Below are 27562 nucleotides of genomic sequence, written 5' to 3' on the forward strand. Positions count from 1 at the left end.
GATGTAAATCTGTTCCAGTTGTCTTACAGATGCCTACAGGTTCCTGGGAAAAGTTTGGCTGCTGTATCAAAAATCTGGTCTGGTATAAACTAACAAACTCCAGAGCCTATTTTTACCCCACCCAATATCAAGCCTATTTTATAGGTCACTCCTGCTGTCTGGGCCAAGAGCAACTTACAGAGGGCCTTCTAGATGACACCAATACCTGCACCAGCTCCTGGAACCTCACCATTGGTACCACTTCTCCTGACTCAAATGAACACTTACCCAACAACTGAAATCTGGTTTTAAAGGGCAGATCTGCTCTCGTGTCTCACTTATTCACCCGTGTCTCTCCTGTGTAACCAGGGCACTTCTCTGTCCCATTCTTTCTGGCAGTTAATGACCCTTCCCATGGCTAGACCCACTCATAGGGCTGGTAATAACAATCTGTTTTTTCTCCTAGCCACCTGCCTTCTCATCTCTCTCAAGGAACAGATGCCTGAGGTCTCCAGGATGGCAATTAATGGGATGCCTCTCTAGCCACACCTCCTGCTGAGCATAAGCCCACCAAACTCTCCCCTCTGTCATGTCACCCCATGCCTGCAGGAAGTAGCCAGACTTGAGCTGGTGCCCCTATACCCAAAGAGCCTGGGATGTTTGGTTGGAAGCATCATTCCAGCCCCTGGTACCCCTACACTCTGGGTTAAGGCTTCACCTCAGCCCCTGGCATCAATATATCCTAAAAGTCTAGAATGTTTGGGTGAAAAGTTTCATCCCAAGCCTCCTCCCCTGGGAGTTTCCTCAGTCCAGACTCCACCCCTGAGAAAGCCCGCCATGGTGACCCCTCCTCAGAGATGCTCAAGACCACTCCCTCAGGGTATTTAAACTGCCCCCCCCAGCACAAACACACAATTTCCTGTAGCATTCATTAAACTTGGTCTTTTTCTAATTTGGTTTGGTTTGGTCGATTTGGATTATTGCATTGGTGGAGAGGTTTATTGGGACAAAAAAACTTTTCAGTTAACCCACTCAGTATGTTTTTTTTCTAGTTCCATTCATTTTCCTACAAATTTCAAGATGCCATTATTTTTATTTTACCACTGAGTAGTAATCCATTGTGTAAGTGTACCACATTTTCTTTATCCATTCTTTGGTTGAGGGTCATATAGGTTGTTCCAGGTTCTGGCTATTATGAATAATGCTGCTATGAACATAGTTGAGCAAATGTCCTTGTGGTATGATTGAGCATCCTTTGGGTATATACATAAAAGTGGTTTTTCTTGGTCTTGAGGTAGATTGATTCCCAATTTTCTGAGAATTCACCATACTGATTTCCAAAGCGACTGCACAAGTTTGTACTCCTACCAGTAATGGGGGAGTGTTCCTCTTACCCCACATCCTCTCCAGCATAAGTTGTCATCAGTGTTTTTGATCTTGGCCATTCTTACAGGTGTAAGATGGAATCTCAGAGTTGTTTTGATTTGCATTTGTCTGATGGCTAAGGATGTTGAGCATTTCCTTAAGGAAATATATTTTGGCCATTTAAAAATTCCTCTGTTGAGAGTTCTCTGTTTAGGGCTGTATTCTTAGGGGCCTTGATTCCAGCCTCAGCACCCCCTCAGTACTCAGAGCAGGATGTCTATGGCAAGGGGGGTGGAAACTCCTGATTCCTAAGGTGTGAGAGTAAATGCAATAAATTAACTCAAGCATGTTACCTCTGTATGTTTATTTATTCCTTGGGTGAAGAAGCTGAGAGAAGGGTGCTCTCCACTAGCTTTCTAGTTTTTATAGACATAGTTAAAAACACAGGCAAAAACAATGCTATCAATATGTATTTCAGAAACACGCACACACAAAAAAAACCCCAGGTAGAACCTGACAAAGCAGAGCTCCAGGAAAAGGTGACACTACCCAGGAAGGGCCAGCATCCAAGGAGACATATCTGACATTCCAAATCATTAGATAAGAACCTTGGATCACCTACTTCCCTCACCCCAATCTCTATTGTGGCTGGGTTTGGGAAGCCCAAACCTGTTTCTATTTTGTTGATTCAGCTCCCAGTTTGATTATTTCCTGTCATCTAGTCCTTCTGTGTGAGTTTGTTTCTTTTTGTCCTAGGGCCTTTAGATGTTCTGTTAATTCACTAATGTGGGATTTTTTTCAGCTTCTTTATGTAGGCATTTAGTGCTATGAACTTTCCTCTTAGCACTGCTTTCATGCATTCCATAAGTTTGGGTATGTTGTATGACTATTTTCATTGAATTTTTAGGAGGTCTTTAATTTCTTTCTTTCTTTATTCCTTTATGCAGTAGTGATTCCATTGAACATTGTTCAGATTCCATGTGTTTGTGGTCTTTCTGAAATTAGTGTTGTTGTTGAAGTCTAACTTTAAGCCACGATGGTCCAACAAGACACAGGGTGTTATTTCAATTTGTTTTGTATCTGTTGAGATTTGCTTTGTTATTGAGTATGTGGTTGATTTTGGAGAAGGTTCCATGAGGTGCTGAGAAGAAGGTATGTTCTTTGGTGTTTGGGTGAAATGTTCTATAGTTGTCTGTTAAGCCCATTTGAGTCATAACATCTGCTAGTTCCCTTTTTTCTCTGTTAAGTTTCTGTCTCGCAGAGCTGCCCAGTGATGAGAGTGGGGTTGAAGTCTCCCACTGTTATTGTGTGGGGCTTGATGTGTGATTTATGCTTTAGTAATGTTTCTTTTACAAATGAGGGTGCCCTTGTACTTGGGGCATAAATGTTCAGAATTGAGACTTAATCTTGATGGATTTTTCCTGTGATGAATATGAAATGTCCTTCTTTATCTCTTTTGACTAATTTTAGTTTGAAGTCTATTTTGTTAGATATTAAGATAGCTACACCAGCTTGCTTCTTTTGATTGGAAACTCTTTTTCCAACCTCTCACTCTGAGGTAATGTCTTTTATTTGAGGTGTGTTTCTTGTATGCAGTGGAAGAATGGCTTCTGTTTTCATATCCAATCTGTTAGCCTGTGTCTTTTTGTAGGTGAATTGAGTCCATTGATATTAAGGGATAATAATGTCCAGTGATTGCGAGTTCCTGGTTTTTGTTGTTGTTGTTGTTGCTGTTGGTGTTGTGTGTGTTTATCTTCTTTGTGATTTGTTAGTGTGTGATTATCTATTGCCTGTGTTTTTGTCAGTGTTGCTAACTTCTTTGGGTTGGAGTTTTCCATCTAGTTCTTTCTCTAGGGCTGGATTTGTGGAGAGGTATTGATTAAATCTGGTTTTGTCATGGAATATCTTGTTTTCTCCATCTATGTTGATTGACAACTTAGCTGGATGTAGTAGTCTGGGCTGGCTCTGTAGTCTCTTGTCTGCATAACACCTGACCAGGACTGGTGTGGGAGGTTTGCTTTTATTGGTTAATGAGGAAAGAACTGCTTTGAGCATATGGCAGGGAAGGATAGAACTAGGCAGAAAAAGCTAGACTGTATGCTGGGAGGAAGAAGGGCCGAGTCAGAGAGAAGTCATGGAGCCACCACCGGAGTCAGACATGCTGAAACTTTGCTGGTAAGCCACTACCATATGGTGATACACAGATTAATGGAGATGGGTTAAATTAATATGTAAGAGTTAGCCAATAAAAAGCTAGAGCTGATGGGCCAAGCAGTGATTTAAATAATATGGTGTATGTGTGATTATTTCGGGGCTAAGTGGCCAGGAACTAACTAGCGGCCTCCCTCCAACACAGGACCTTCTTCTGGCTTTCCTTGCTTCTATTGAGAATTCTGGTATGATTCTGATAGATCTGCCTTTATATGTTACTTGACCTTTTTTCTTTGCAGCTCTTAATATTCTTTCTTTATTCTGTGTGTTTAGTGTTTTGATTATTATGTTGTGAGGGGACTTTGTTTTTTGGTCCAGTCTACTTGGTGTTCTGTAAGCTTCTTATATTTTCATAGGCATGTCCTTCTTTAGGTTGGGAAAGTTTTCTTCTATGATTTTTTGAGTATATTTTCTGTGCTCTTGAACTGGACTTCTCCTTCTTCAATTCTTATTATTCTTATTTTTGGTCTTTTCATGGTGTCCCATATTTCCTGAATATTTTGTGTTACGAATTTGTTGGATTTAACATTTTCTTTTACTGATGAATCTATTTCCTCTATTGTTTCTTCAGTGCCTGAGATTCTTTCTTCCAAATCTCTTGCATTCTGTTGTTTATATTTGCATCAGCAGTTCCTGATTATTTACCCAGATTTTCTGTTTCCAGATTTCTATTGATTTGTGTTTTTTTTATTGCTCTATTTTAGTTTTTAAGTCTTGAACCTTTACTTTCATCTGTTTGTTTGCTTTTACTTGGTTTTCTTTAAGAGCTTTGTTGATTTCGTCCAATTTTTTGTTAGTCTTTTCTTCCATTTTTTAAGGGAATTCTTCATTTTCTCTTTAAAGGGCCTCAATTATCTTCATAAAGTTATTTTTAAGGTCATTTTCTTCTGCTTCATTTGCTTTGGGATGTTCAGGTCTTGCTGGTGTAGAACCACCGTACTGTTCTTTATGTTGTTGAGCATATTCTTGCCCCGCTGTCTACCCATGTCTTCCTCCAACAGGAACAGGTGGAACCTGTGTTTCATGGGTGTCCCTTTTCCTCCAACTGGTGTAGTTGGGGGCTGTGGCTCTGTTGAATGCTCTTTCAGGTGTAAGCAGAGGAGAGCCTTCGGTGATCCTTCCTCCAGGTGCCTATGGGCCCAAGTCTCAGATTGTCATTCCTTATGGTGTTGGCAGGACTGAGGCTGAGGCTCTGGTGGTTAGACAGTTTCCTGAGGCCATTGCCATTGCTGCTCATGATCCTCTTCCTGGGGCCTGGCACACTATTGTTTACACTTCTCCTGATGGCCTGGCCCATGTTTTTAAAATGTATTCTTATTTTATATGCATTGGTGATTTTGCTTTCATGTATGTGTGTGTGAGGTTGTTGGATCTTCTGGAACTCTTCCAAATCTTCAGACCTAAAGGATGAGATCCTTTCTTCAGGAATCCTCAAACTCCTGGAAGCCAAAATTTTATTTTAATATTTAGGCACATGACTGCCGTGCCCATGGAGGCCAGGAGAGGGTGCCTGATTTCCTCTGGAGCTAGAGTTACCTGCCACTGAGAGCTTCCTGACATAGGTGCTGGGAACTGAACTTGTGTCCTTTGCAAGAATAACTCACTTGAGTTGGGGCCGTGCAGCAATGGCGGCATGGTAGGAGTCGAGGTTCTGGGAAACTGCAGAGGCCCGAAAAGAGGTTGTGACAGTGACTTTAAACATCCATAGCTCAACACAGGAAGCATCTGATTAATGAAGGATTCACCCATTTGGAACCTGGCTAGAGCCTGTGGATAATCCTGTGAATTGAATTCGTCGGTTTGTAGCTGAGGTTTGCCACCCAAAGTTTTTTCCTTTCTTGCCATTTCTGATAGCTCATAGCTCACTGGGTGTGACTGTCAGTGTCGACTTCAATATGCTGTGACGGAAACCAACACTCCTGGAGCTCAAGCTCGATGACATTGAAGAGTCTGAGAGCATTCAGAAGGACTTGGAGACACGTAAGAAACAGAAGGAAGATGTGGAAGGTATAGGAGCCAGTGATGGAGAAGGGGTTGCTGGGCTTAGCAGTGACCCCAGAAGCTGGGAACAAATGATTAATGATTGAATTGGTTATAAACCCCAACCTAAGACCAACAACCGCACATCTCAGTTTGGAAACTTCGAGTTTTAGAGATGAATTCTCCTGCATGCCAGACCTCTGGAATGGAATAAAATGATGGCAGAAATACAGAACAGATTTAGAGAATTAAATGTGTACAACCAAGGAAAATGTTTTCTGTCTCCTGCAGAGAGAAATTATGTCTGCATGAAATTACTGCTGTTCAACTTTACTGATAAGCTAGAAGCCAAATTCTGGCTTGTTTCCAGAAAGTTGAACTATGGAAAGCTTACCTGATTTTTGTTTTTAAAATTAAATGTTTTTGGAAAAATGCAAGGCATCCCTAAAAGTAGTAGCAATGAAAATCCCAGCTCTGAGAGGTAATCGCCGCCAGAGGTGATGTCATCCTCCTTGTATTTACAAAAGGACCCCTAACCCAGACACAGTTGATCCCCGAACTTTCACATCACCCGTTTATTCAGTATTTGGTGACAGCTGACCATCCTGCAAGCAACAGAGATTCCAGAGGAGTGTGGCCATGGCTGTAACCTAGCACTTGGGAGGCTGAGGTAGGAGTCTCATGAGTTGGAGGCTAGTCTGGGCAACAGAGTGAAATCTTGTCTCAAAATGTCTAAAACAAACCAAACCAAGACAAAGACTCCTACCCTCATGAAGATTGGCTTCTAATGAATAAACAAAAAAATGAAGAGTCAGATCCATTTATAGAAAGGCTTTATACAACAAGGGAAACACGAACATTTCCCAAAACACGAGCCACTCTAATTCTCCTTCTTTTGGGATGCGTCTAAGAATCTGTGCAGCAGGAACCCATCTGAACTCTGGATAGTTTTGCACAATGCACCATTTTACCATAAAATTTAGGGACAGAAATACTGGCTGTGGAAGCCAGAACATCTGGAATCAAGTTTCAAAGAGACCCATTAGCTGGCTTTTACCCGGGCTTTTGGACAGTTCCTGAGTGATGTATATGGGAAGGTAGACATAAAAGGGAATTGTGTAGCTTCCTCTTCATGCTCCAAACTTCTTTTTACAAAACCTTTATTCCAGTTTTATTGTTGACCCCTAAGTCCTGTTATCTTACTGTTTTAAAAAACAATAAAACTCAAGATACAGGCTGAAAAAAAAAAAAGAACAACACACTCAAACACTGAGCCATCTCTTCAGCTCTTAGACACCACATTCTTCATTCTCTCCTAATTAGGAGTTCTGTAGGTTTGGGTCTGTGATTCTTCCTTTTTGTTTACAGATTTTTATTTTATGTGTGTGTTTCGCACCATGTGCATTCAGTGACTGTAGAGGCCGGAAGAGGATATTAGATCCTCTGGAGCCAGAATTACAGATGTCTGAGTTGTCATGTGGATGCTTGAATTGAACCAAGTTCCTCTGCAAGAGCAGATAGTGCTCTTAACCACCGAGCTGTCTCTCCAGCCCCGGGGCTGCATTTCTTTATCAGGCATCCTTTCTTCCACTCTCTGTGATCTGCTCCTGTCTCCCGATTCCATTCTCACAGCCCTCGTTAAGTCGAGCACTGATCTTTCCGTCTCCAGGCCTCCTGAGAACTCCTGTTTCCCTGCTGGCCCTACCTGTTGGTCCTCACAGCCCAGAGCGCTTCACCCTTTCATTGGCTTGTACGACACAATCTGATTCTTCTGGACAGCTATTGGGATTTGCGGGTAACTTTGCTTCCTCATGCTCAGAGCATCAACTGTCATCTATAATTGACTTGTGGATGGCTGTTCGCAGCCAGACTGCTCACTCACTCCGGGCCAGTGTACTCCACGTCTTCCTTGGCGTTTCCTCTGATGTCTTCATTGTTATCTTTCACCCAACATACTTGAGATCAAGCTTGTGTTTCTCAGCCTTCCCCCAGCATTAGTATCCTAATGTTCTTTGCTTCCAAGAATGTCTCCATCATTCAACTACCTACACAGGAAATTTTAGATTTCCTTCTGAAATCTCCCTCTCCCCATCACAGACAGTGTAATCCAGTTGCTGAACGCTGAAGCAAACTGCTTCTTAAGTCTGTCTGCTTTCTCCCCATCTGCCCTCACTAATTTAGTTTGAGATTGTGATGCAGTGAACACAGGTCTAGGGTTAAAAGGAATTAGGTAAGGCTAGAACATCAAGGCCTGGAGTATTGAGGAAGGTACATTAGGAGGATGGCAGCTGTGGAGGAGATATTTAGGATGGCTAGATAAGAGGAGGGCCTGGGCTCTGAGGAAACAAGCCGGTCTCTGCAGGTTCATACTGATGCTCTTGGAGCCTACCTACCTCGAGGATCATACATAAGACACTGTCACCCTTTCCCGTATTCTTGTACTTTATGTAACTAATTAGAATAGGCTAAATTGTAAGTAGAGAAGGACAACTTCTAAAATGCCCCCACTTACGCCAGGAAGGAGACCGCTTCAGATTGCCCAAGTGAATAGAGAGCTAAAGATGAGGTCCCCAAGGAATAATACGGATACATCCTGGTAGCTGTGGTAGGGCTTAGCTCCTACTACGCAGGCAGTAAAGACAAGGTCCATGGTAAAATGTAGGCTATTCCTGTAAGTGGGAAAAGAAAGAGCTTGGCTTAGTTACCAGATAGTGGACCCAGCTGTGCCTGGTGGTAGCCGATCTTGCCAAGGCCAATGGCTGGCAAACCAAGCCAAGCTTAAGAAATAATGAGCAGGGCACTTGACCATTCCACTGACCGTGATCATCTCCCCAGCTGGGTCAGGGGACATGCGCGGCTGTAGGTTCTCCATTGGCTTGTAATATTCCCAGCGTGTGGACTAATCTCAACAGAAATTACACTCATCTTTGCCCAGTTTTTGTCAGAAGTTCTAGGAAAAGTCTGTGCTGGTTGGTATTTATTTATTTGGGGGGTGATTTGACACAGATGAGAGTGGTTTGGGAAGAGGAAACCACAGTTAAGGGATTACCACCATCAGATTGGCTCGTGGGCATAGGTGGAACATGTCCTTGATTGATGATTACTATGAAAGGGCCCAGGCCACTATGGGAGGCACCACCCCTTGTCATGTGGACCTTGGTTGTATAAGAAAGCAGGCTGATGATCCGTGCTAGTGGGAGCTTAGGGACTCTGGACTGACAGCTGGGGAGTCTGCATGGGGCCGAACTAGGCCCTCTGAATGTGGGTGACAGTTGTATGACTTGATCTGTTTGTGGGCCCCTGGCAGTGAGACCAGGACTTATCCCAGGGGCATGAACTGGCTTTTTGGAGCTCATTCCCTATGGTGAGATGCCTTGCTCAGTCTTTATATGAGGGTGGGGGTGGGGGGAAGGGCTTGCATGGGGGGAGGGCCTGGTCCTGCTGCAACTTGGTATACCAGACTTTGATGATGCCCCAAGGGAAGCCTGCCTCCCCCCCAAAGAGTGGACAGGGTAGGATGGGGGATGTAGGTGAGTGGAGACGGGGAGGGAGGGGGAACTCGGGTTGGTGTGTAAAATGAAAAAAAAATTTAATTAAAAAGAAGAAAGGTCGAACAAGCTGTGGAGAACAAGCCAGTGTTTCAGCCTTAATTGAGTTCTCACCTTGGCTTCCCTCAGTGATGGGCTGTGATCAGGATGTATAAGTCAAATAAGCTCTTTCCTCCCCAAGTTGCTTCTGGTCATGGTCTTATCACAGTAATAGAAACTTAATGAGGACAGAGTCTTTTCTGATTTTGATTGCTTAAATCGTGTGTGTGTGTGTGTGTGTGTGTGTGTGTGTGTGTGTGTGCAAGCTCATATGCATGCCACAGCATGTAAATATGTACGTAGATCAGAAGACAACTTGCAGGAATCAAGTTCTTGCTTACCATGTCAGGTTAGCCTTGACAGCAAGCATCAGTATCCACTGATCCATCTTACGGACCCTTTCTTGCTTTGCTGTAAATTTGCTTTCACTTGCTCACATCTCCTCTGTCTCCATCTTTACTTCAGTCCCTCTCTCGGATTGACTTCTGGTAGGTTAATTGGTCTGCTCCTTAGTTCCTAGGTCAACCCCGTCTGGGTAGAGATGCCCTAGCCTCTCAGAGGTCAGCATTAATCCTGTCTCCCCCATACAGACCACAACAATTGCTTCCTAATTGGTCTCTGTGCCATCAGTATGACCTTTCCTAAAATTAGATTGCTGCTGTCAGTGCCTGAGTCTTTCGGAGACATCCTTTGCCATAAGACTAAAGGCCCAGATTGCTTTCTGAGCTTACAAGGGTCTCCAATACATTTTCCCCTTCTCTCTTTCAGTCTCACTCTTCCTATTTCCCTGCCCTTTTCCACACAGACATTGGTCTTGTTTGGTTGTTTAGTTATTTTCCAGTAGATCAAATATGCCATTGTCCTGGTCACATACACCATTGCCCTGGTCACATACACCATTGTCCTGGTCACATAAACCATTGTCCTGGTCACATACACCATTGTCCTGGTCACATACATCATTGTCCTGGTCACATACACCATTGTCCTGATCACATACACCATTGTCCTGGTCACATACATCATTGTCCTGGTCACATACACCATTGTCCTGGTCACATACACCATTGTCCTGGTCACATACACCATTGTCCTGGTCACATACACCATTGCCCTGGTCACATACACCATTGTCCTGGTCACATACACCATTGTCCTGATCACATACACCATTGTCCTGGTCACATACACCATTGTCCTGGTCACATACACCATTGCCCTGGTCACATACACCATTGTCCTGGTCACATACACCATTGTCCTGGTCACATACACCATTGTCCTGGTCACAATGCTCTTCTTCTGGTCAACAAGCCATGATCTGTGGGGAACATTTCTAGAGATCTGGTTACGTGTTGGAAGAGTGAGTGTCAGGACCTGCTGCAATTGTCCCTAGCGTCATTGTGGAGTCACTTTCTGAAGCTCCTCTCTGGTGTTACTCTTGTCATGAGGGGACTCAGCACCATTATCTGAAGAGGGTTGAAATTGGGGGCTGTTGAAGTTTATAGTCTTTTTAAAAATTTATTTGCAGAAAGGAAGTGTCCTCCACCCCCACTGTGTCCGTCTTGGTTATTTTTTACTTTATCTTTTTCACTGGCCACACAAGCAACATTGCTATGCTATATAGACCTCTCTCCTGTTTGGACACACATCTAAGTTTAGTGTAGGTAGAAAGCTATAAATAGCTGATGCGGTCATAAAACTGGATGGAAAGTTAGAATGCTACAAAAATGAAGCCCCTGTGGTGGTTTTAATAAAGAATATCCCCTAGGCTCACTCAAACCAGGGTTCGCAGGTTGGTGATGCGGTCTAAGGCTAGGCAGCCTTGAGGAGCTGGATCCTTGCTGGGGGAGGGGTGGGCTTGCAGAGTTTACGATCTTTTTGTTGTTGTTGTTGTTTATTAAATTATAAAAGTTTCCATTTCCGCCCCCCTCCCAACACCCTCCCACTCCCCCCACTCCCTCTCCTCCTCCCTCTCCATCCCTAAGAGCAGTCAGGGTTTCCTGCCCTGTGGGTAGTTCAAGTTCCTCCCCCCTCCCTCCAGGTCCAGGAAGGTGAGAATCCAAACAGACTGGATCCCAAAAAATCCAGTATATGCAGAGGAAACAAGTCCCAGTGTCATTGTCAATGACTTTTCAGAAAGACTCCTGGCAAGCCACATTCAGAGAATCCGGCCTCATTCAGAGAATCTGGTTGGATCACGTGCTCGTTCAATCCCAGTCCAACTGGCCTTGGTGAACTCTCATTAGATCAGTCCCCTTGTATCAGTGGGTGAATCTTGCCCTACTTCCAGTTCGCTGTTTTTACTCCATGTTTGTGGTTGAAGATAGGACCTTTCAGCTGCCTGCTGTCCTGCTGCCCCCACTGTTATGGGCATTCCCTTTGGAGCCTTAAGCCAAAATAAACTTTCTTCTAGAAGTTGCTCTTGGTCGTGGTGTTTTATTACAGCAACAAAAATAAGCAACACACCTTCCTATGAAAGGCACTGAGAATTGTTACGGAATTTAGGGAAGCCAAACAATTCCATTCTGAGTTGTGTAGCACGATTAATAAAAAGTCAGTGACAGAAACTGGGGTTCAGCCTGAAGGTCAGAAAAGCAAAACAGCCAGCCACTGGCTCTGACCTCTGCTTCAGTATGAAATGGTGAATCTGCCTCCAAGAATCTCAGAATGGGACTGAAACTGAAAGCTGTCTCCTCCCATTTTATAATCCTCTCTAGTTCTGGGATTAAGATCATGCACCATTACCACCTGGTTTCTATGGCAAGTTAGTGTGGCTACTGGGATTAAAGCTGTGTTTCACTGTGGTTACTGAGATTAAAGGTGTGTGTCCTTGTGGTGAATGGGATTAAAGTGTGTGTGCCATTGCTGTCTGGTCTGTAAGGCTGGCCAGTGTGGCTGTTTTGCTTTTCTGATCCTCAGGCAAGCTTTCTTCATTAAAATACAAATGAAATGCCACTACAGAGTTGGACATAGTTTAAAGAGTATAGTTCATGGCTATCATGTCTGACTGGGAATCTAGAAAGTGGAGATTACATATCCGTTTTGAGTTTTCAGTAAGGAAGACTAAAATGGGATAGGGGGCAGGCGGATGATATGGAAGTCCTTTGTATTAGAGAGATAATATTGAAATGTCAGAAGAAAACATTGGGAATTCGGCCATATCGGATAGAAGACTGAGCTGTAACCCCATCTCCCAGTGTACCCCTCTCTCTTGTGGGGTTGAACCTGAAACCTTGCTCCTAACCAATTCACACGCCCGGGCTTTTAGGCTTTTACTTTCACTCAGAGAGACAAACCTGTGTATTGGGAAAATCGTGATCCATTTTTCTAGTACAATCCTCCTTTTGCATTGAAACCATCCCTGAGGATTTTCTAAACCATTTTCTGTTTCAATTCAGCCAGTCTAGCTGTCCCATGGGTCATCCGCACAGTAGTTACTCATCTGCTGACTAAATCCAGTCCCTGGCATAGTGGTAACTTACTAGTCAAACCTGCAGAGGATGGGGCTAGGAACCTGGGCTATGGAAAGCCCTTTATTCCACTGCAATTATAGGATTTGGAAACTATTAACCTGGTGCCCCTTTGCTCGAGCTCTGACTTCACCTTCTTCCCTAACTCAGAAACTCTTTGCATCACCTTTTGGTGATGTTCTGGTACAACCTGGCTCCAGGATTGTCTGGTTCCACAGACGATCAAGAAGCCCTAATTTACCTCTCCCTGCCTCCAGTACCCAAGTAAGCCTGGCCTGAGGGCAGGACATGGGTCTTTAAGTTGCTTATTGTAAATACATTATTTTTCCCAGGGACTTCTTTATTGCTAAAAGAAGCCTTTATTCTCCAAAGAAACACATGACTGAGGAGATTTTTATGCACTCAGGACTGAAGGCGTCAAGATTAATTGCAGCTGGACATACTTGCCGAGGTCTCTAAACACCATTACTAGGGCCTGCCTGCACAGTTGACTCTAGGAACATCTACAGCCCTGAGGACAACTTATCCTTTGGAATCTTCTTTGGATGATCTTATGAAAATTTGCTGTTTCTGAAAATGCCATTTCGCGAACTCGCTTCCTGGCAATGTGTCCAGGGAGGTCAGACCCACCCAGACTATGGGAACTTGAAGAGAAATGGCACTGTGAGGAATAGAGGGGACAGCAGAAGGTCTTAAGGCTCTGGGCTTCAGAGTTGGTTGTCAGTGGTGTTGTGCTCCATCAGTGGGCTATGGACACATTACTTGAATGATGCCCCGTTATTCTCATACTAAGGACAATAACATTGACTCCATGGCATATGGAGATGGGTCTTGCTAATGTACATGACCTCCATGGCCCCAGAAATGCAGAGCATAAGGCTTGTTATTGTTCTATTTCATCTGAGGCGGGGAGAGGGAAGAGGCTAGTCCTGTCCTTCAACATTTGGGGTCTTCAGACTGGTTTCAAGCACACCAACCCAAACTGCATGTTCACTAACGTGATCCCCTTAACTCTGTGAAGCAAAGGACAAGGGACCTAGCTGTGTTTCCACTTTGTTTAGTACACAGACACAGTAGAAGCAATATGTGCATGGGGGAGCAAAATGGTCTCAGGTGTGGGGAGACCACTGAGGACAGGGAAAATGGCATTCACTCCCAGGGGTGGGCTGAGGATTCTTCTGAGTTCACTGCATGCTGTTGGAGTAGTTAACATCAGTTGTCTACTTGAGATCTTGAGTCCCCTAAGAGGCTAGCCTCCTGTGGGGAATTGTCTGGATTATGGTTACCTTCTGAGGATGTCTGTGGAGGATTATCTTAAAAATGTTATTCTTGATAATTTCATACATGTATACAATGAAATGTGATCATGTCTACCTGCCCAACCCCTCCTCCAGCTTTCCTCATATCCCCCAATGTTTCTAATTTCATGTCTTTTAAAAGACCTACTAAGCCCAGCCTTTCCTGCCTATATGTGCGTGGGGGTGGGGTCATCTGCCATGGTAATCCTCTGAGGGGCCACACCCTCAAAAAAAGAATGAAGCCATCAGCTGCCAATAGCTTCTTAGTAACACATGAGGTCTGACGATCATCTACCCCATCTGCGCTGGAATTTTGGATAGCTCGATCCGCAGCAGGGGTGAGTTTATGAGCGTGTGATAGCCATGCCATATCCAGAAACAACATTTCTTAGCAGCTCTCCCCATCCTGTGGCTCTCACGTCCTTTCTGTGATGTCCTCAGCTTTGGTCAGGAGGAGAGATGGCTATACGTGTCCCCCCCCCTCCCCCAGGACTGATTGCTCAGCCTCTGATTCCGTGGGCAGTAGCATAACTGAGTTAACTGATGTGGGAAACTCACTTTAACCATTCCCTGGGCCGGGCATCAGACTGAATAGAAAGGAGGAAGTGAGCTGAGCTTTGGCATTCACTGTTCTCTGCTTCTGGGCTGTAGATGTGGTGCGATCAGGTTTCTCAAGCCCTTGCCATCGGGACTTTCCCACCACGATGGACTACACCCTTGGACCATCAGTCGGAAGAAACCCTTCCTCGACACTAGTCAGGATGGTTTTCCATAGCAACAGGAAAGGTAAGCATCTTAGGATTTCTATTGCTGCAGAGAGACACCATAACCATGGCAACTCTTTTTTTTTTAGTTTTATTTTTGTTTAATTTAATTTATTTATTTTATATCCTAACCAAAGTTTTTCCTCCTTCCTCTCCTCCCATTCCCTCCCCCTTCTCTCTGTCCCACTCCTCAGTCCACTCCTCCTCTGTTTCTGTTCAGAAAGGGGTAGGCCTCCCATGGGTATCAACAGAGCCCAGCATTATTAAGCTGTAGTAAGACTAAGAATCTCCCTTTGTATTAAGGTGGGACATGGCAATCCAGTATGAAGAATAGGTTCCCAAGAGCCAGCCAAAGTATGGACAGCTCCTGCTCCCGTTGTTAGGAGTCACACAAGTAGACCAAATTACACAACTGTCAGATATATGTAGAGGGCCTAGGCCAGTTCCTTGCAGGCTCCCTGGTTGTTGGTTCAGACTCTGTGAGTTTCTATGAGCCAGATTAATTATTTCTGTGGGTTTTCTTGTGTTGTCCTTGACCCCTCTGGCTCCTATAATCCTTCTTCACTGTCCTTTGCAGGATTCCCTAAGCTTGGCATAGCATTTAGCTGTGGGTCTCTGCATCTGCTTCCATCAGTTATTGGATGAATGCTCTCTGATGACAATTGGGATAATCACCAATCTGATCATAGGAGATGACTAGTTCAGGCTATGTATCCACTATTGCTAGGAGTGTTATCTGGGGCCATCCTTGTAGATTCATGAGAGTTTTCTTTACATCAGGTTTCTGCCTAACCCTAAAATGCGCCCCCTTTCCAGTTAACTTTCAGTACTCCCCCTCCATCTTTCCCCCAATCTGATCCCTCAAATTTCCATCCCCACCTGGACCACGGCAACTCTTATAAAGGAAACCATTTAATTGGGTTGGCTTGCTTACAGTTCAGAGGTTTAGTCCATTATCATCACGGCAGGAAGTGGGGCAGCGTGCAGGCAGACATGGTGCTGGATCTGAGAGTCCTTACCTCTTGATCCAAAGGCAACAGGAAGTGAACTGAGATACTGCACAAAATCTTGAGCGTATATGAGACCTCAAAGCCTGCCTCTACAGAAACACACTTTCTCCAACAGGGCCATACTACTCCACAAAGCCACACCTCCTAATAGTGCCACTCCCTTTGGGGGCCATTTTCTGTCAACCCTCCGTAGTTATAATACACTGTACTTAGCTTCAATGTCATCTTTGCCTCAGCTGCTGTTGCTTTTTAAAAAAAACTTCAACTAAACAAATGTTTAATGATGCAGAACCAGCAAAGAAAAAGTACAATCTCCAGCAATGAAAATGTAATTAAAAGAAAGCAATATTTTCCCCATTAAATTAATACACATTACAAAGTTCTAAAATGCCTAAACTTGGTGGCGGGTGGGCGTTGGAGAAACAAATATTTGCTCCAAGTGAGGAAAAGGTTAACAAAATCTCTTTGGGAAGCATTTTAACATTCTACATTAAAACTAAATGAATAATATTCTTTGTTTATTGTTTTTCAAGACAGGGTTTCTCTGAGTAGTCCTGGTTGTCTTGGAGCTTACTCTGTAGACCAGGCTGGCCTCAAACTCAGAGATCTGTCTGCCTCTGACTCCTGAGTGTCAGGATTAAAGTTGAGTGCCACCATGCCTGGCTTTAAGAATAATGTTCATTATTAAAGCAATTTAATTTTTAGAAGCAATTCCAATATAGAAACAACTTTATTCTATTTTTATTTAATTAACATTTTTCATTTGTTTTACATACTGACCTCAGTTTCCCTTCCCTCTTCTCCAGTTCCCTCCTCAACCCCTCCCTGACTCCCATCTATCCTGCCTACCCACTCCTTCCTAGTCTCCATTTAGAAAGGCCAGGCCTCCCATGGGTTTGAACAAAGTTGAGGCAGGATGGAGCGCCTCCTCCTGCAGCGAGACTGGGTGAGGTAATCCAGCATGGGGAACAGGTTCCCCAAAGCCTCAATGGCTTCTTTTAAGTATTGGGTTTAGCACCGAAGCCTTGCTCTTCAAATCATCTCAGCCTAGAGAAGTAATTGGGGGTGGGGTTGAGATTGGAGTTACGGGAGGAACTGGAAATGGAGGGAAGGTGTTTGGGTGCTGTGGTTGAACTGGAGAAGTGTTAAGAGCTCTGTCTCTTTCACAGGTCGCATTTTAAGGACACTAATCCTACCATAGAAGCACCATCCTTAAGGCCAAACTACTTCCCTAAAGTCATTTTCTTACCTAATTCTATCACACTACTGGGGGCTGGGATGTCACTGGGAGATGGGTATGCCCTGTTCTCCATTAGTGACAGGGAATGTCACATTTCAGCAAGGAGGAAGTTAGGAGGGGTGTTCCAGGTGCTGTGCTGGATTCCAGAGTGTCTGTAACATGAGGGGTAGGCTTGTTTGTGGGTTTCTGTCCCGCCCGGTCCCCCAGCCATTCAGTCCCAATAAAAATCACACAGGAATCTCTATAAGTTATAAAGCTGATTGGCCCATTAGGTCAGGCTTCTTATTAGTCCTTGTAACTTATAGTAATCCATTATCGTTATCTATGTTAGGCATATGGCTTGGTACCTTTTCCAGCTGTCAGCTCACATGTTGCTTCTTCAGGGGATCTGAGCAGGAGTGGCAGAGGGAGCTTCCTGCTTCCCAGAATATTCCTGTTCTCATTGCATCACCTCTACTTCCTGTCTGCTTGACCCGCCTATACTTCCTGCCTGACCAATCAGCATTTTATTAAAATATGATTGACAGAATACAGACAATTCTCCCACACCAAGTGTCGAGCAAAACGAATTGGAAACAAAAGGGGAAGAGATTCTTGGGTGTGTGGTCCTCCCCTGCAGTGTGGTTGACTTCCTAGAGGATGTACTCTTAGAGAAAATGGGCTCTACCTCTTCCAGAAGCTAGCAATTGCCGATAACTCCTTGGATAGTTGGTGGGGGAGCAAAAGTGAACACAAAGTTGAGGAGGGTAGGAAAGTGGGGGGTTGGATCTGAGAGGGCTAAGGGATGGAAGGGTGAATATGATTAAACCATGTACAAAATTCTCAAATATCGGATAGCATTTTAAAATTAAAAATTAATTTTAGAAAGGACAAGAAAGCAGGAGATCCAGTGCGGAGAATCCAGGTTTGAGCCGGAATGGAAGTCTCCAGAGGAGGCCGAAGAGGCAGCACCAGCGTTTGCCTCTCTCTTGTTGCTTATTTCAATCTTTTCTCCTTGAAAGCTACACTGCTTGAGAGGGAAGCCAGGGTGACGCCTGCCAGTCTGTGACACGAGGCTGATGATTTCCGGCCTCTTTCCTTCCCTTCTGTTCTTCTGAACCAGGTAGAAATACATGATGGTGTCTTAGAGCCTTACCTGCGGGGTCAGATGTTGCTTTTAGTCTTGAAGATGGAGAGGGACATTCTCCATGTGTCCCCACCTCATCTGCCTGGGCTCAAGGCCTTCACTGAACTGCCACTCTGGGGTTCAGAGCTGAGGAGGTCCATTCACTCTTGTACCAAGGGGGACTGAGGGAGCCCAGGGTAGAGTATTACCAAACCCTGCTATAGCTACTGGGGTGAATATCTCTAGGACGCTTACCACGCAAACATGGAGCAAATGAAAACATCTTTGGGTGTCCATAGCGTTCGCCCACACCCCGTCTTATCTGTTGACCTGTAACTAAAGCATCACCATTTTCAAGAAACTTACTTGTCTTTCTGTGGAGAAGAGTGAGCACACCCCTTCATCATGGACTCATTGGTTTGGACTAAAGCTTTGAATCATCTGGTGCCTGTGAGGAAGTGTGGTTTTATTCCAAAGCTGTTTCCTGACAGCCAGGCTGGTTCTTCTGGGGCTCATCTACCTCCTTCTGTGCCCAGAAGGCCTCAGGCTTCTCACCCACCCCTAGACTCCACGGCCTCTTCTTTCACTGGATAGCATAGGATTAATGATAGAGGATATTCACACAGACTCCCCCCCCCATCATTCCCTCCCACGCCCAGAGACCATTTCTATGTGAGATGTGGGGATCTTAAAGGAGACTTGTGGATTTCTTGAAGCTTGTCCAGGGACCATTTTCTAAGACGCCTTAATTTAGAGAGGAGCATCTTTCTCCTTCATTCCAGGCACCCTATGGGGAGCTGTCTCTGCCTCCCTTTCCTTCTCTTTGCCACTGCAAGTCTCTCCACAATGTCTCATGGCTCTCTTGGTGGCACTGCCCGCGAGAGGGGTCCCCGCAGGGGCAGGCAGGTTGCCAGTGCTCACAGTGTTCGCCACTCATGTTTCCAACCTGCGTCGGCGGCGGCAGCCAGCCGTGCCTGTAAACTCAGAGTCCTGGACCAAAGCCGTTGCACAGTTGCGCAGTTACGTGGCACAGAACAACTTGGAGAACTGACGCCCTCCACGCAGCCCGGGTGCGGCATATTGGGCTTAACACAGTACTCAAGGAGAACATCTCATCTCCTTCCCCATTCCCCAGAAGACCCCCACTGAACATGGTGAGTACTAGCTTGACAATTTCTGCTAAAGCAGATGCGGACTTCTCTTGAGCAGTCTCTGTGTGCACTGGGTTTTTCTTTCCCTCCCAAAACTCTATGGCAGTTTATTCGAACTAACAGTTCCAGAGGTTTACACTCCATAATATTCCTCCCCCAGTGATATATGCCTATTAGCAAGGCTCCACCTCTCAAAGGTTGCACCACCTCCCCAAATAGTACAGCCAATTGAGGATTAAATGTTCAAATACTCAGGCTTATAGGAGATGCTTCTCATTCAAACCCCAGCACCCTGTCTCCATTCCTGAGGTGATCTAAAGTCCCCCCCCCCATCTTCCGCTGTGCCCTTTAGCTTGATCTCCCTCTCTTCCCACACAATCTGCCTTGACCTTGCCTCCAGGGCATCTGTTACATCTAACTGCCTTGCCATCTACCCATGGACTGCAGGAACGGACGCCTCTCTATTCATAGGTGACATTGTTGGTGTTGCCACATAGTCCCACCCCAAGTTCCTGTTTCCCAGTTTGGAAACACATTCCAGATCTTGCCAATCCATATCTATGCCCAATGGTGTTGAGTAGATGTTGGGTTTCATCCTTCTGGGTGTGCAGTTTGTGTGAGTTCTCAAAACTGTCCCACTCCGCCCCCAGTAGTGTTCCTTCCTGTTCCCCAGAGAAGAGACACGGGCATGGGTGGCTGAAAGCATACTTTATTTACGTCAGAGCTTCTTTCCAGCATCCCAGGCCCCAAGCACAGACACCTCAGGAGTGAGCCCTCCCCATGGATAGTTTCCCCCAGGCCTGAGTCCGCTCCTCCCCTAAGATTCCATTCAGCCTGTTGTATTAGCATTCTGCTGAGAGGTTACGGGTGTTCCTCCCATAAAGGTTCCCACCCCTCAGTTTCTTTGAGTATGAGGTACAATTCAGAGCTCCTCTCCCAGCAGGAAGAGTGGCAGGAGGGGACTGGCCCAGCAGGAGCACGCCAATGGCACTGGGATCCAACAGGCGAGAGGTAACACAGGAAGAACAGCCCCAGGTGTCTCTCCCGTCTAACACTACTGGAAGGTACATCAAGGAAACTCACTTAGGAGATAAACACAGGATGGCACATCTCGATAAGAGACCCATGCACAGAGCACAAAGCACAGTGTTCTCACACACAGGCATTGACAACATTTCTACAAATTTAACAGACTTTGGGGCAGGGGCAGTGGGAAGCTTGCTGGTTCTCTGTAAGGGACACTTTGCCCTATCCATAAAGCCCAGGCTCGTCTTGTCTTCCCTCTTACTACACATGGGATGAAATTGCTCATCTCCGTCCTTAAGGTCCCCTGTGCTGACTGTTGACTGCCTTCAGGGCTGCCTCAGAGAACTGTCATTGCAGAGGCTCTCTGAAAGCGCCACCCTTTGGCTTGAGTCCCCATGTTGAAAGTCAGTCTTTAAAACCCTAGGAAGATTCTGCTTCTCGGTGCCTCCAGGGCTGGTGAGCGGCCTGGCTTCACCAGGACTGGTGCAGAAGGAATGGCAGGCACCGGAATCTCCTGGGGGTGGAAGGAGCTGTGTTTCCTCAGCTCAGGGCAAAGTGCAGAGCAGGGGCTAGTAACTCCTTGCCAGCATCACCCTCACCTTCTCGTCTGCAGAGGGGATGTCTTCCCTGCTTGCTGCTTTCTTCCTGGGTATTTTCATAACTGCATTCCTTTGCATCCATACATAGAAAGACTCTATTGGAAGTATAGTTACCAATTTGGGCACTGACTTTTGTTGCCCCTTCGTTTGATTTTCCATTCACGGAATGTCACTGAACAGGATTTACTTAGTTTATTTTCTATTTCCCATGATGCTCTACAGACTATGCTTCTCATTTCTTTGTTTCTGGCTTATACCATTTCTATATAGTCATTGCCTCCCCCAGGCATGCTGGTTCCCGCATAGGGTTAGAGACAACAGGGTTGGCAAAAGCTACAAAACCTGGTAGTGGGTGGCATTGTTCTCTCCGACATGATGGATGGAGCTTGTGTGCATCCAATTATCTGAACCATGAGGACATTCATGGATGTTACAGGAAGCTCTGGCTTCCAGCCACATCTGCACAAGGCCACATCTGGGAGGCAGAGATGGTGTGTTCACCTGCTAGAGATTCTGAACCTGTATCAGGACGTGGAGCTTTCAGGTCTCCGCTCTTGGCAGACTAAGTGTCCTTGGGGCTGGTGGATCATTCAGCCTCTTATAGACAGACAGCAGCAAAGAGGAGCAAGAGTTACACTCTTTCCAGGAGTGTATCTGCAAAGGGCAGATGCAAGGCTTCTCTTTCCAGGAGTGTATCTGCAGAGCGCAGCCTCCTCACTCTACATTGTAGGTAGCAAAAGTGAAGAATCTGAGTTATGATCCCTGCACAAAGATAGGGGCAGCCCGTGCAGGAAGCTCACACATCTTTCTGACACTATTCTCAGAGGTGGACTGCAGCCTACTGCAGCCTGCTGGAGAGATCCAAGCTTTCCTATGAAGTCCCCTGCTCTATCAAGAACCAGAACCTTCCCGGAGAAGGAATTTTTGGATCAGAGTTTTTCAATCAATGGAGAATATTTACACACACTAATCTCTAGGAATTGCCACTCCTAGTATTTCTAAGATTGCCATTGTTTTTTTTTAAATTTTTGTCTGCATGTGTGTATGTGTGTATGTGTGTGAGAAAGAGAGATAGATAGATAAGAGAGAAGCAAAACAAAATGTATACATCATGTATCAGGAAATACTGAGACTCAAAGGGATACTTAGAGTATTTGGTTCAGCCCTTTTCCTTTATAAAAAAGGAAAGAGGCCCAGATAGGTCAAGTCTGGCATGAGTGTCCTGGCTGTTGGTTAGAATACACATCAGCTGGTCTCTGTAGACATAGTCAGCCAGAACTGGTTGCATTGGGGACACAATGCAGAAGAACCCAAATTTGTCAATCCCATGATGTTTAAATGAATTGACTATTGAGATGTCACAAAAAAGTATATATGTGTCTTCTATTCATGTGTGCTTAGCTGGAAGATACAGCATTCATTAGGGTTTATGTGGCACCCTCTCTTATTCACACTGTCTAGTGGGAGGCTGGAGTGGTGGGAGCTAGTCTGCACATGGCTGAGAATGACTTCACTGAAGAAAGACAGAAGCTCCAGGCGAATAGGTTCGTTGGATTCATTACTGTAGAATTCCTCCCTAGATGAGCACCTGCATGCAGATGATGTCATTTCCGGAATCATGGGATGACAGCAGGGGATCAAGTCCAGCCTTCTCATTTTATAGACGCTCACTGATCTGCCTTGGGTCACAATCGCGGAGTATGGTTGACAAGGCAGGAAGGAATCCAGATTGAATACAACATGGAATGTTTTCCTTAGACCATCACGACCCTTTCCAAAAGCTCCAGTGTTAGGGTATTTCCAATGGATTCCAGATCAAAGACGTCCATGAATAAATGAATCAAGACACAGGATGGGCTGGTAGCTGTGTCCTTGACACGTACCGGCTGCCTAGGCCAGCATGTTAGAGTAGAAGCTGGAACTTTCTGTCATGGTTTTCGAGTTGCTGCGAGACGAGCCATTGGAGGTGAGATCCAGGGATGAGGGTGTGACCTTGGGGCCTTCCTCTGGCTCCTCTTCATGGGCTCCCACCACAGTGGAGATGGTGGTCTCCAGGCGACTGACCTTGTACACGCTGCCCTGGGTCTGGAGGTATCGGGTGGATTTCATTTCCAGCCCCTCATAATCACCAGCGCTGATGAAGGGGCAGCAGCGAAAGGCATGCTTGAAGCCCACACGGAACCTGGAGAGAAAGGATGGAGTGGTGAGCCGTGAGACTGCCTACTTTAAGAGGGCTTTCCTTCCCATGGTATCAGCTCCTCAACACGGGACCTAAACAGGCCTGATTCTGTGTCATTACATGTTCAAATTAGTTCACATCTAGAGATGTTGAGGACAAGCCCCCCTCAAGGACAGTTGTCAAGGTGAAATCAAACCTTTCTTTGGGGCATTCAAAAATTGGGTTATTTCCTCAGATGTGTGAAGAGAAGAGGTTGGGTTGATTGACCATCTACAACAGCTACTCCTCGCTGCAGGTATTTGTGGGGATCTTCTAAGCTGTTTGCCAGGGGCTGTGGTGTGAATGAGAAGTACAGTCTGGGGCATTTCAATATTTAATCCCCAGTTGGTAGCACTGTTTGGGCAGATTTAGAAACTGGGGTCTTGTTGGAGGAAGTATGCCACTGGTTTTGAGCTTTCAGAAGCCTTTGCCATTTCTGGTTCATTCTCTCTGCTTCTTGCTTGCAGTTAGAGATGTGAGCTCTCAGCTGTTCCTGCCACTATGTCTACTACCCGGTGCCACAGTTCCCTGCCATGATGGCCTCTTCTCCTCTGGACCATAGGCCTATATAAACCCTTTCTCCTCTAAGTTGCTTTGGCCATGGTGTCTTATTTCAGCAACAGAAAGGCAACTAACACACAGTAAAAGTATGTATTTAGATTCAACCCTTGGCTACCAGGGATGTTTTTATCAGGGTGCCTCAGTTTCTATATTTGTTAAAAAAATGGGGAATCATCTTTACTTAAAGATGATTTAGCCTAATAACTTGCAGATAAGTTGTCAAACTCTTAGACAACGGAACTGTGAGATCATAGAAGACCACAGGGGCAAGTTCAAGAGGATGTCATTCTTCACATACTTACAGTGCTTAAGTGTCTCAGTTAAAGGCCTTCCCTGCTGGTCTGAGAAATGTGTGTGTGTCGGGGGGGAGATAACAGGGATTTTCCATTTCCCCTTCATCTCAACAGCCTTCTACAAATAGATGTTGGACGCTTCTTTGGGTGACAATTACACTACAGCCTGGTATCCCAGGCCCCTCCTGTGTGCTCTCGACCTGCCACAGTGAATGCTTTATTGCTGACAGCCAGTCCCTGGGGGGGCTACTTTCTCTGAATTGTCTGAGTTCACCTCTGTTGGGAGAAGGTCCGAGCCTGTCCTGACCCCAATGAGCATGGGTGACTCGGAGTGTGTGGTAAGCTGTGGTTGGGGTGTGTGAGCATGACGTCCTCACCTGTCATTGAGGCAGCAGTAGATGATGGGGTTGTACATGGTGGAGCTCATGGCCAGCCACATGATGGCCAGGTAGACCTGCTGGATGAACTTCTTGACGTAGAGATCTGGGTTGATGTAGGGCAGGAGAAAGAAGATGTGGAAGGGCAGCCAGCAGATGGCGAAGGTACACACGACCACGATCATCATTTTCACCACCTGGGAAGAGGGCAAGGCAGGCAGGCCCATCAGCACATCTTCCTGTGGGGTGGCTTCTGTCCCCTCCCCATCACTGTGTAGTGTGGGTGGGAAGGGAGGTGTTTATAATATCGTCTTTTAAGGAGGCTGGGAAACCTTTAACAGTGAGGCTTAAGGATGCTGGTTACAGTTGTTAGCGTGTGGTCCAGGACTGCCATCATCGCTACCACCAGGAACCTGTCAGGAATTACAGGTTCCTGGACCCATCTCAGATATATAGAATTATAACCTGAGAGTGGATCAGGACCCCTTCAGAGGATATGATGTGCTGTTATGTGACCCTGTTGGGCAATGTATACAGAAGCCAAGGGAGAGACGGTGAGCAGAAGTGAATGGGAACTCAGGAGAGAAGACCCAGGGAAGGCAGCAGAGGGCTGGGCTGGCGGAGGAAGGGAGTCGGGGAAGGTGCTTGGTCGGGAGACTGAAGCAGAGGGGAGAAGGGAGAGCTTTGGAGAGCCCCTGTAAGGACAAATCCAGTGTTTAAAGGGGGCTTGAGGAAGGTCTGTGAGACTTGGAAGACCCAATGGTGAGTCGCCATTGCCAGTGACATGTGACACGTGACAGTATTAGGGCATAGGCCTTTGGGAAGCAATTAGATGCAGATAGCAAAGATTTGTAGACAAGATTAGAACCCTTATTAGAGAGGCCTAGGACTCTCTTGCCTTTCCACTGTGAGAACACCCAGTGCCAAGGTGACTGCCATGAGCAGGAAGTGCCTCACAGACGGGGGCTCTGCCTTGGTCCTGGCCTCCTGGCCTCCAAAGCTGTAAAGACCGATTCATCTTGTTTATAAATTTCCAGACAGTGCTTTGTGTATGCATATGTGTGTGTGTGTGTGTGTGTGCAAGTTGTGTGCATTTGTCTGAGTTCTATGTATGTGTATGTATGTGAGTGTGTATGAGTTTATGTATATGTGTATGCATATATGTGTATGTGTGTGTATGAATAGTATACATGTGATTAAGTTTGTATATGTTTAAATATGTGCAGATTAGCATATGTGTTTGCATATATGTATATGAATATGTGCATATGTGTATGTGCATGTGTATATGTTTGTTAATGTGTATATGAATGTGTACACATGAAGGATTATGTGAATGTGCATGAGTATATATAAGTGTGAGTACATGTGTATTTGTGTATAAGTATATATATATATATGAATGTGTACATTTGAATATGTATCTCTATATGAGTGTATACACATATGTTATACATGTGTGAACTTATGCAATTGAGTGTATGTGTATTTGTGTGGACATATGAGAGTATATATGTATATAAAGTTTGTGAGTATATGTATATGAACATCTATATATGTATGAGTGTGTGTACATGTATACTAGTATTTGTGTGTATGTTTATGAATGCCTATATATGTATGTGTAAATGTGTATGAGGGTATGTGCATATATATGTGTATGTATATGAGTAGATTTTTGTGTGTATACATGCATGTGTATGACTGTTTATGTTTGTGAGTATATGAATGTCTATATGTGGATGTATATGTGTATATGAGTGTTGATGTGTATTATGTGAATGCATGTGTATGAAAGAATAGTTTTGTATGCGTATGGTTATGTGTATATATGAGACTTGGCACATGTGTATGACTGAGTGTGTACATGTACTGGTGGGTGTGAAGAAAGACTGCTTTCCTCTCCTGTTTCTGAGGTTCAAAGATGCCTTATGGCTTCTGCCTTGGGAGCACATCCCTCTCCCTGCCCTCTCCCCTGTTACTGTCAGTGCCATGGTGGTCTATGCTATTTGGCCTTTGCTCACCTTTCGCTTGGCAGAGACTTGCTCGTGGTAACGGTTGGAGGAGTCCCCAGGGATCTCGCTGGCCCACAGTGTGATCCCAACCACAGTGTACGCATAGCCAATCACCAGCAGAGGTAGGAAGTAGATCAGCACAGTCACACAGATGTGATACCTGTGAGGTAGACAGTGGAGTCAGTCTTAGAAATAGCAGGCTCCAAACCCAAACCTGGATAGCTGAACATCCTAGGGGACTCAAGACCCAGCAATACCACTCTTGGGAATATACCCAAAGAATGTTCAATCATACTATAAGGACATTTGCTCAACTATGTTCATAGCAGCATTATTTGTAATAGCCAGAACCTGGAAACCTAGATGCTCCTCAGCTGAAGAACAGATAAAGAAAATGTGGTACATTTACACAATGGAGTATTGCTCAGTGGTAAGAACAATGACATCTTGAATGCATGCAAATGGATGGAACTAGAAAAAAAACAACCCAAGTGAGGTAACCTAGATCCAGAAAGACAAAGTACTGTGAAAGTACCCAGAAAGACAGGGTGCAGTGGTATGCATTCACTCATAAGTGGATATTAGATATAAAACAAAGGGTAATGAGCCTATAATCTGTGACCCCAGAGAAGCTAGGTAACAAGCAGAATCCTGCAGAACCCTAAGAGAAACATACATGGATCCTCTTGTGAAGGGAAAATAGACAAGATTTCCTGAGAAACTAGGAGCATTGGTGGCAGGGGATGAGGAGGTGGAGAAGGGAAAGTGAAAAGGGAGGGAGAGGGGAGAAGGAGAAGGGAGAGGGCAGCTTTAGGGAATGGGATGGTCAAGATGGGAGACGGACAGAGAGGGAGAACAAGGAAAGATATCTTGATTGAGGGAGCCATTATGGGGCTAGTGAGAAATCTGGCAAGGGAGAAATTCTCAGGATCCACAACGATGACCCCAGCTAAGACCCTAAACAATAGTGGAGAAGGTGCCTGAACTGGCCTTATCCTGTATTCAGACTGATGACTGTCTTAATTGTCCTCATAGAATCTTCAATCAGCAACTGATCGAAGCAGATGCAGATTCACAGTGGAGCACTGGACTGAGCTCCTAAAGTCCAGTTGAAGAGTGGGAGGAGTGAGAATACAAGACAAGGGTCAAGGCCATGTTGGGGTCATCCACTGAAACAGTTGACCTTAGCTAATGGTAGCTCACCGCCTCTGGTCTGAGGGCAAGGGAACCAACATAGGACCATACTAGGCCCTACTGCTCAGACTGGCTTTTTGTAGCCCATCCTGTTTAGAAGGATACCTTGTTCAGCT

General features: G+C 45.2%; 1 protein-coding gene and 1 pseudogene across 1 annotated transcript in view; one reads left to right on the plus strand and one right to left on the minus strand.

Moving 5' to 3' along the window:
• Positions 1-5450: 5450 nt before the first annotated feature.
• LOC125388553 (anaphase-promoting complex subunit CDC26 pseudogene) lies at positions 5451-5725 on the plus strand (annotated as a pseudogene).
• Positions 5726-19856: 14131 nt separating this feature from the next.
• Tacr1 (tachykinin receptor 1) overlaps positions 19857-27562 on the minus strand; it is a 177320-nt gene continuing 169614 nt past the window's right edge. Inside the window, exons 3-5 of the mRNA XM_048416635.3 lie at positions 26262-26412; positions 24238-24434; positions 19857-22970 (exon numbers count right to left, since the gene is read on the minus strand). Of these exons, the coding sequence (XP_048272592.2) occupies positions 22679-22970; positions 24238-24434; positions 26262-26412 (640 nt within the window). The 3' untranslated portion in view covers positions 19857-22678. The remainder of the gene's footprint in view (positions 22971-24237; positions 24435-26261; positions 26413-27562) is intronic.

This window comes from Myodes glareolus, chromosome 6 (genome assembly GCF_982192425.1).
Source record: "Myodes glareolus chromosome 6, mMyoGla1.1, whole genome shotgun sequence".
In the NCBI taxonomy this organism is placed as follows: Eukaryota; Metazoa; Chordata; class Mammalia; order Rodentia; family Cricetidae; genus Myodes; species Myodes glareolus.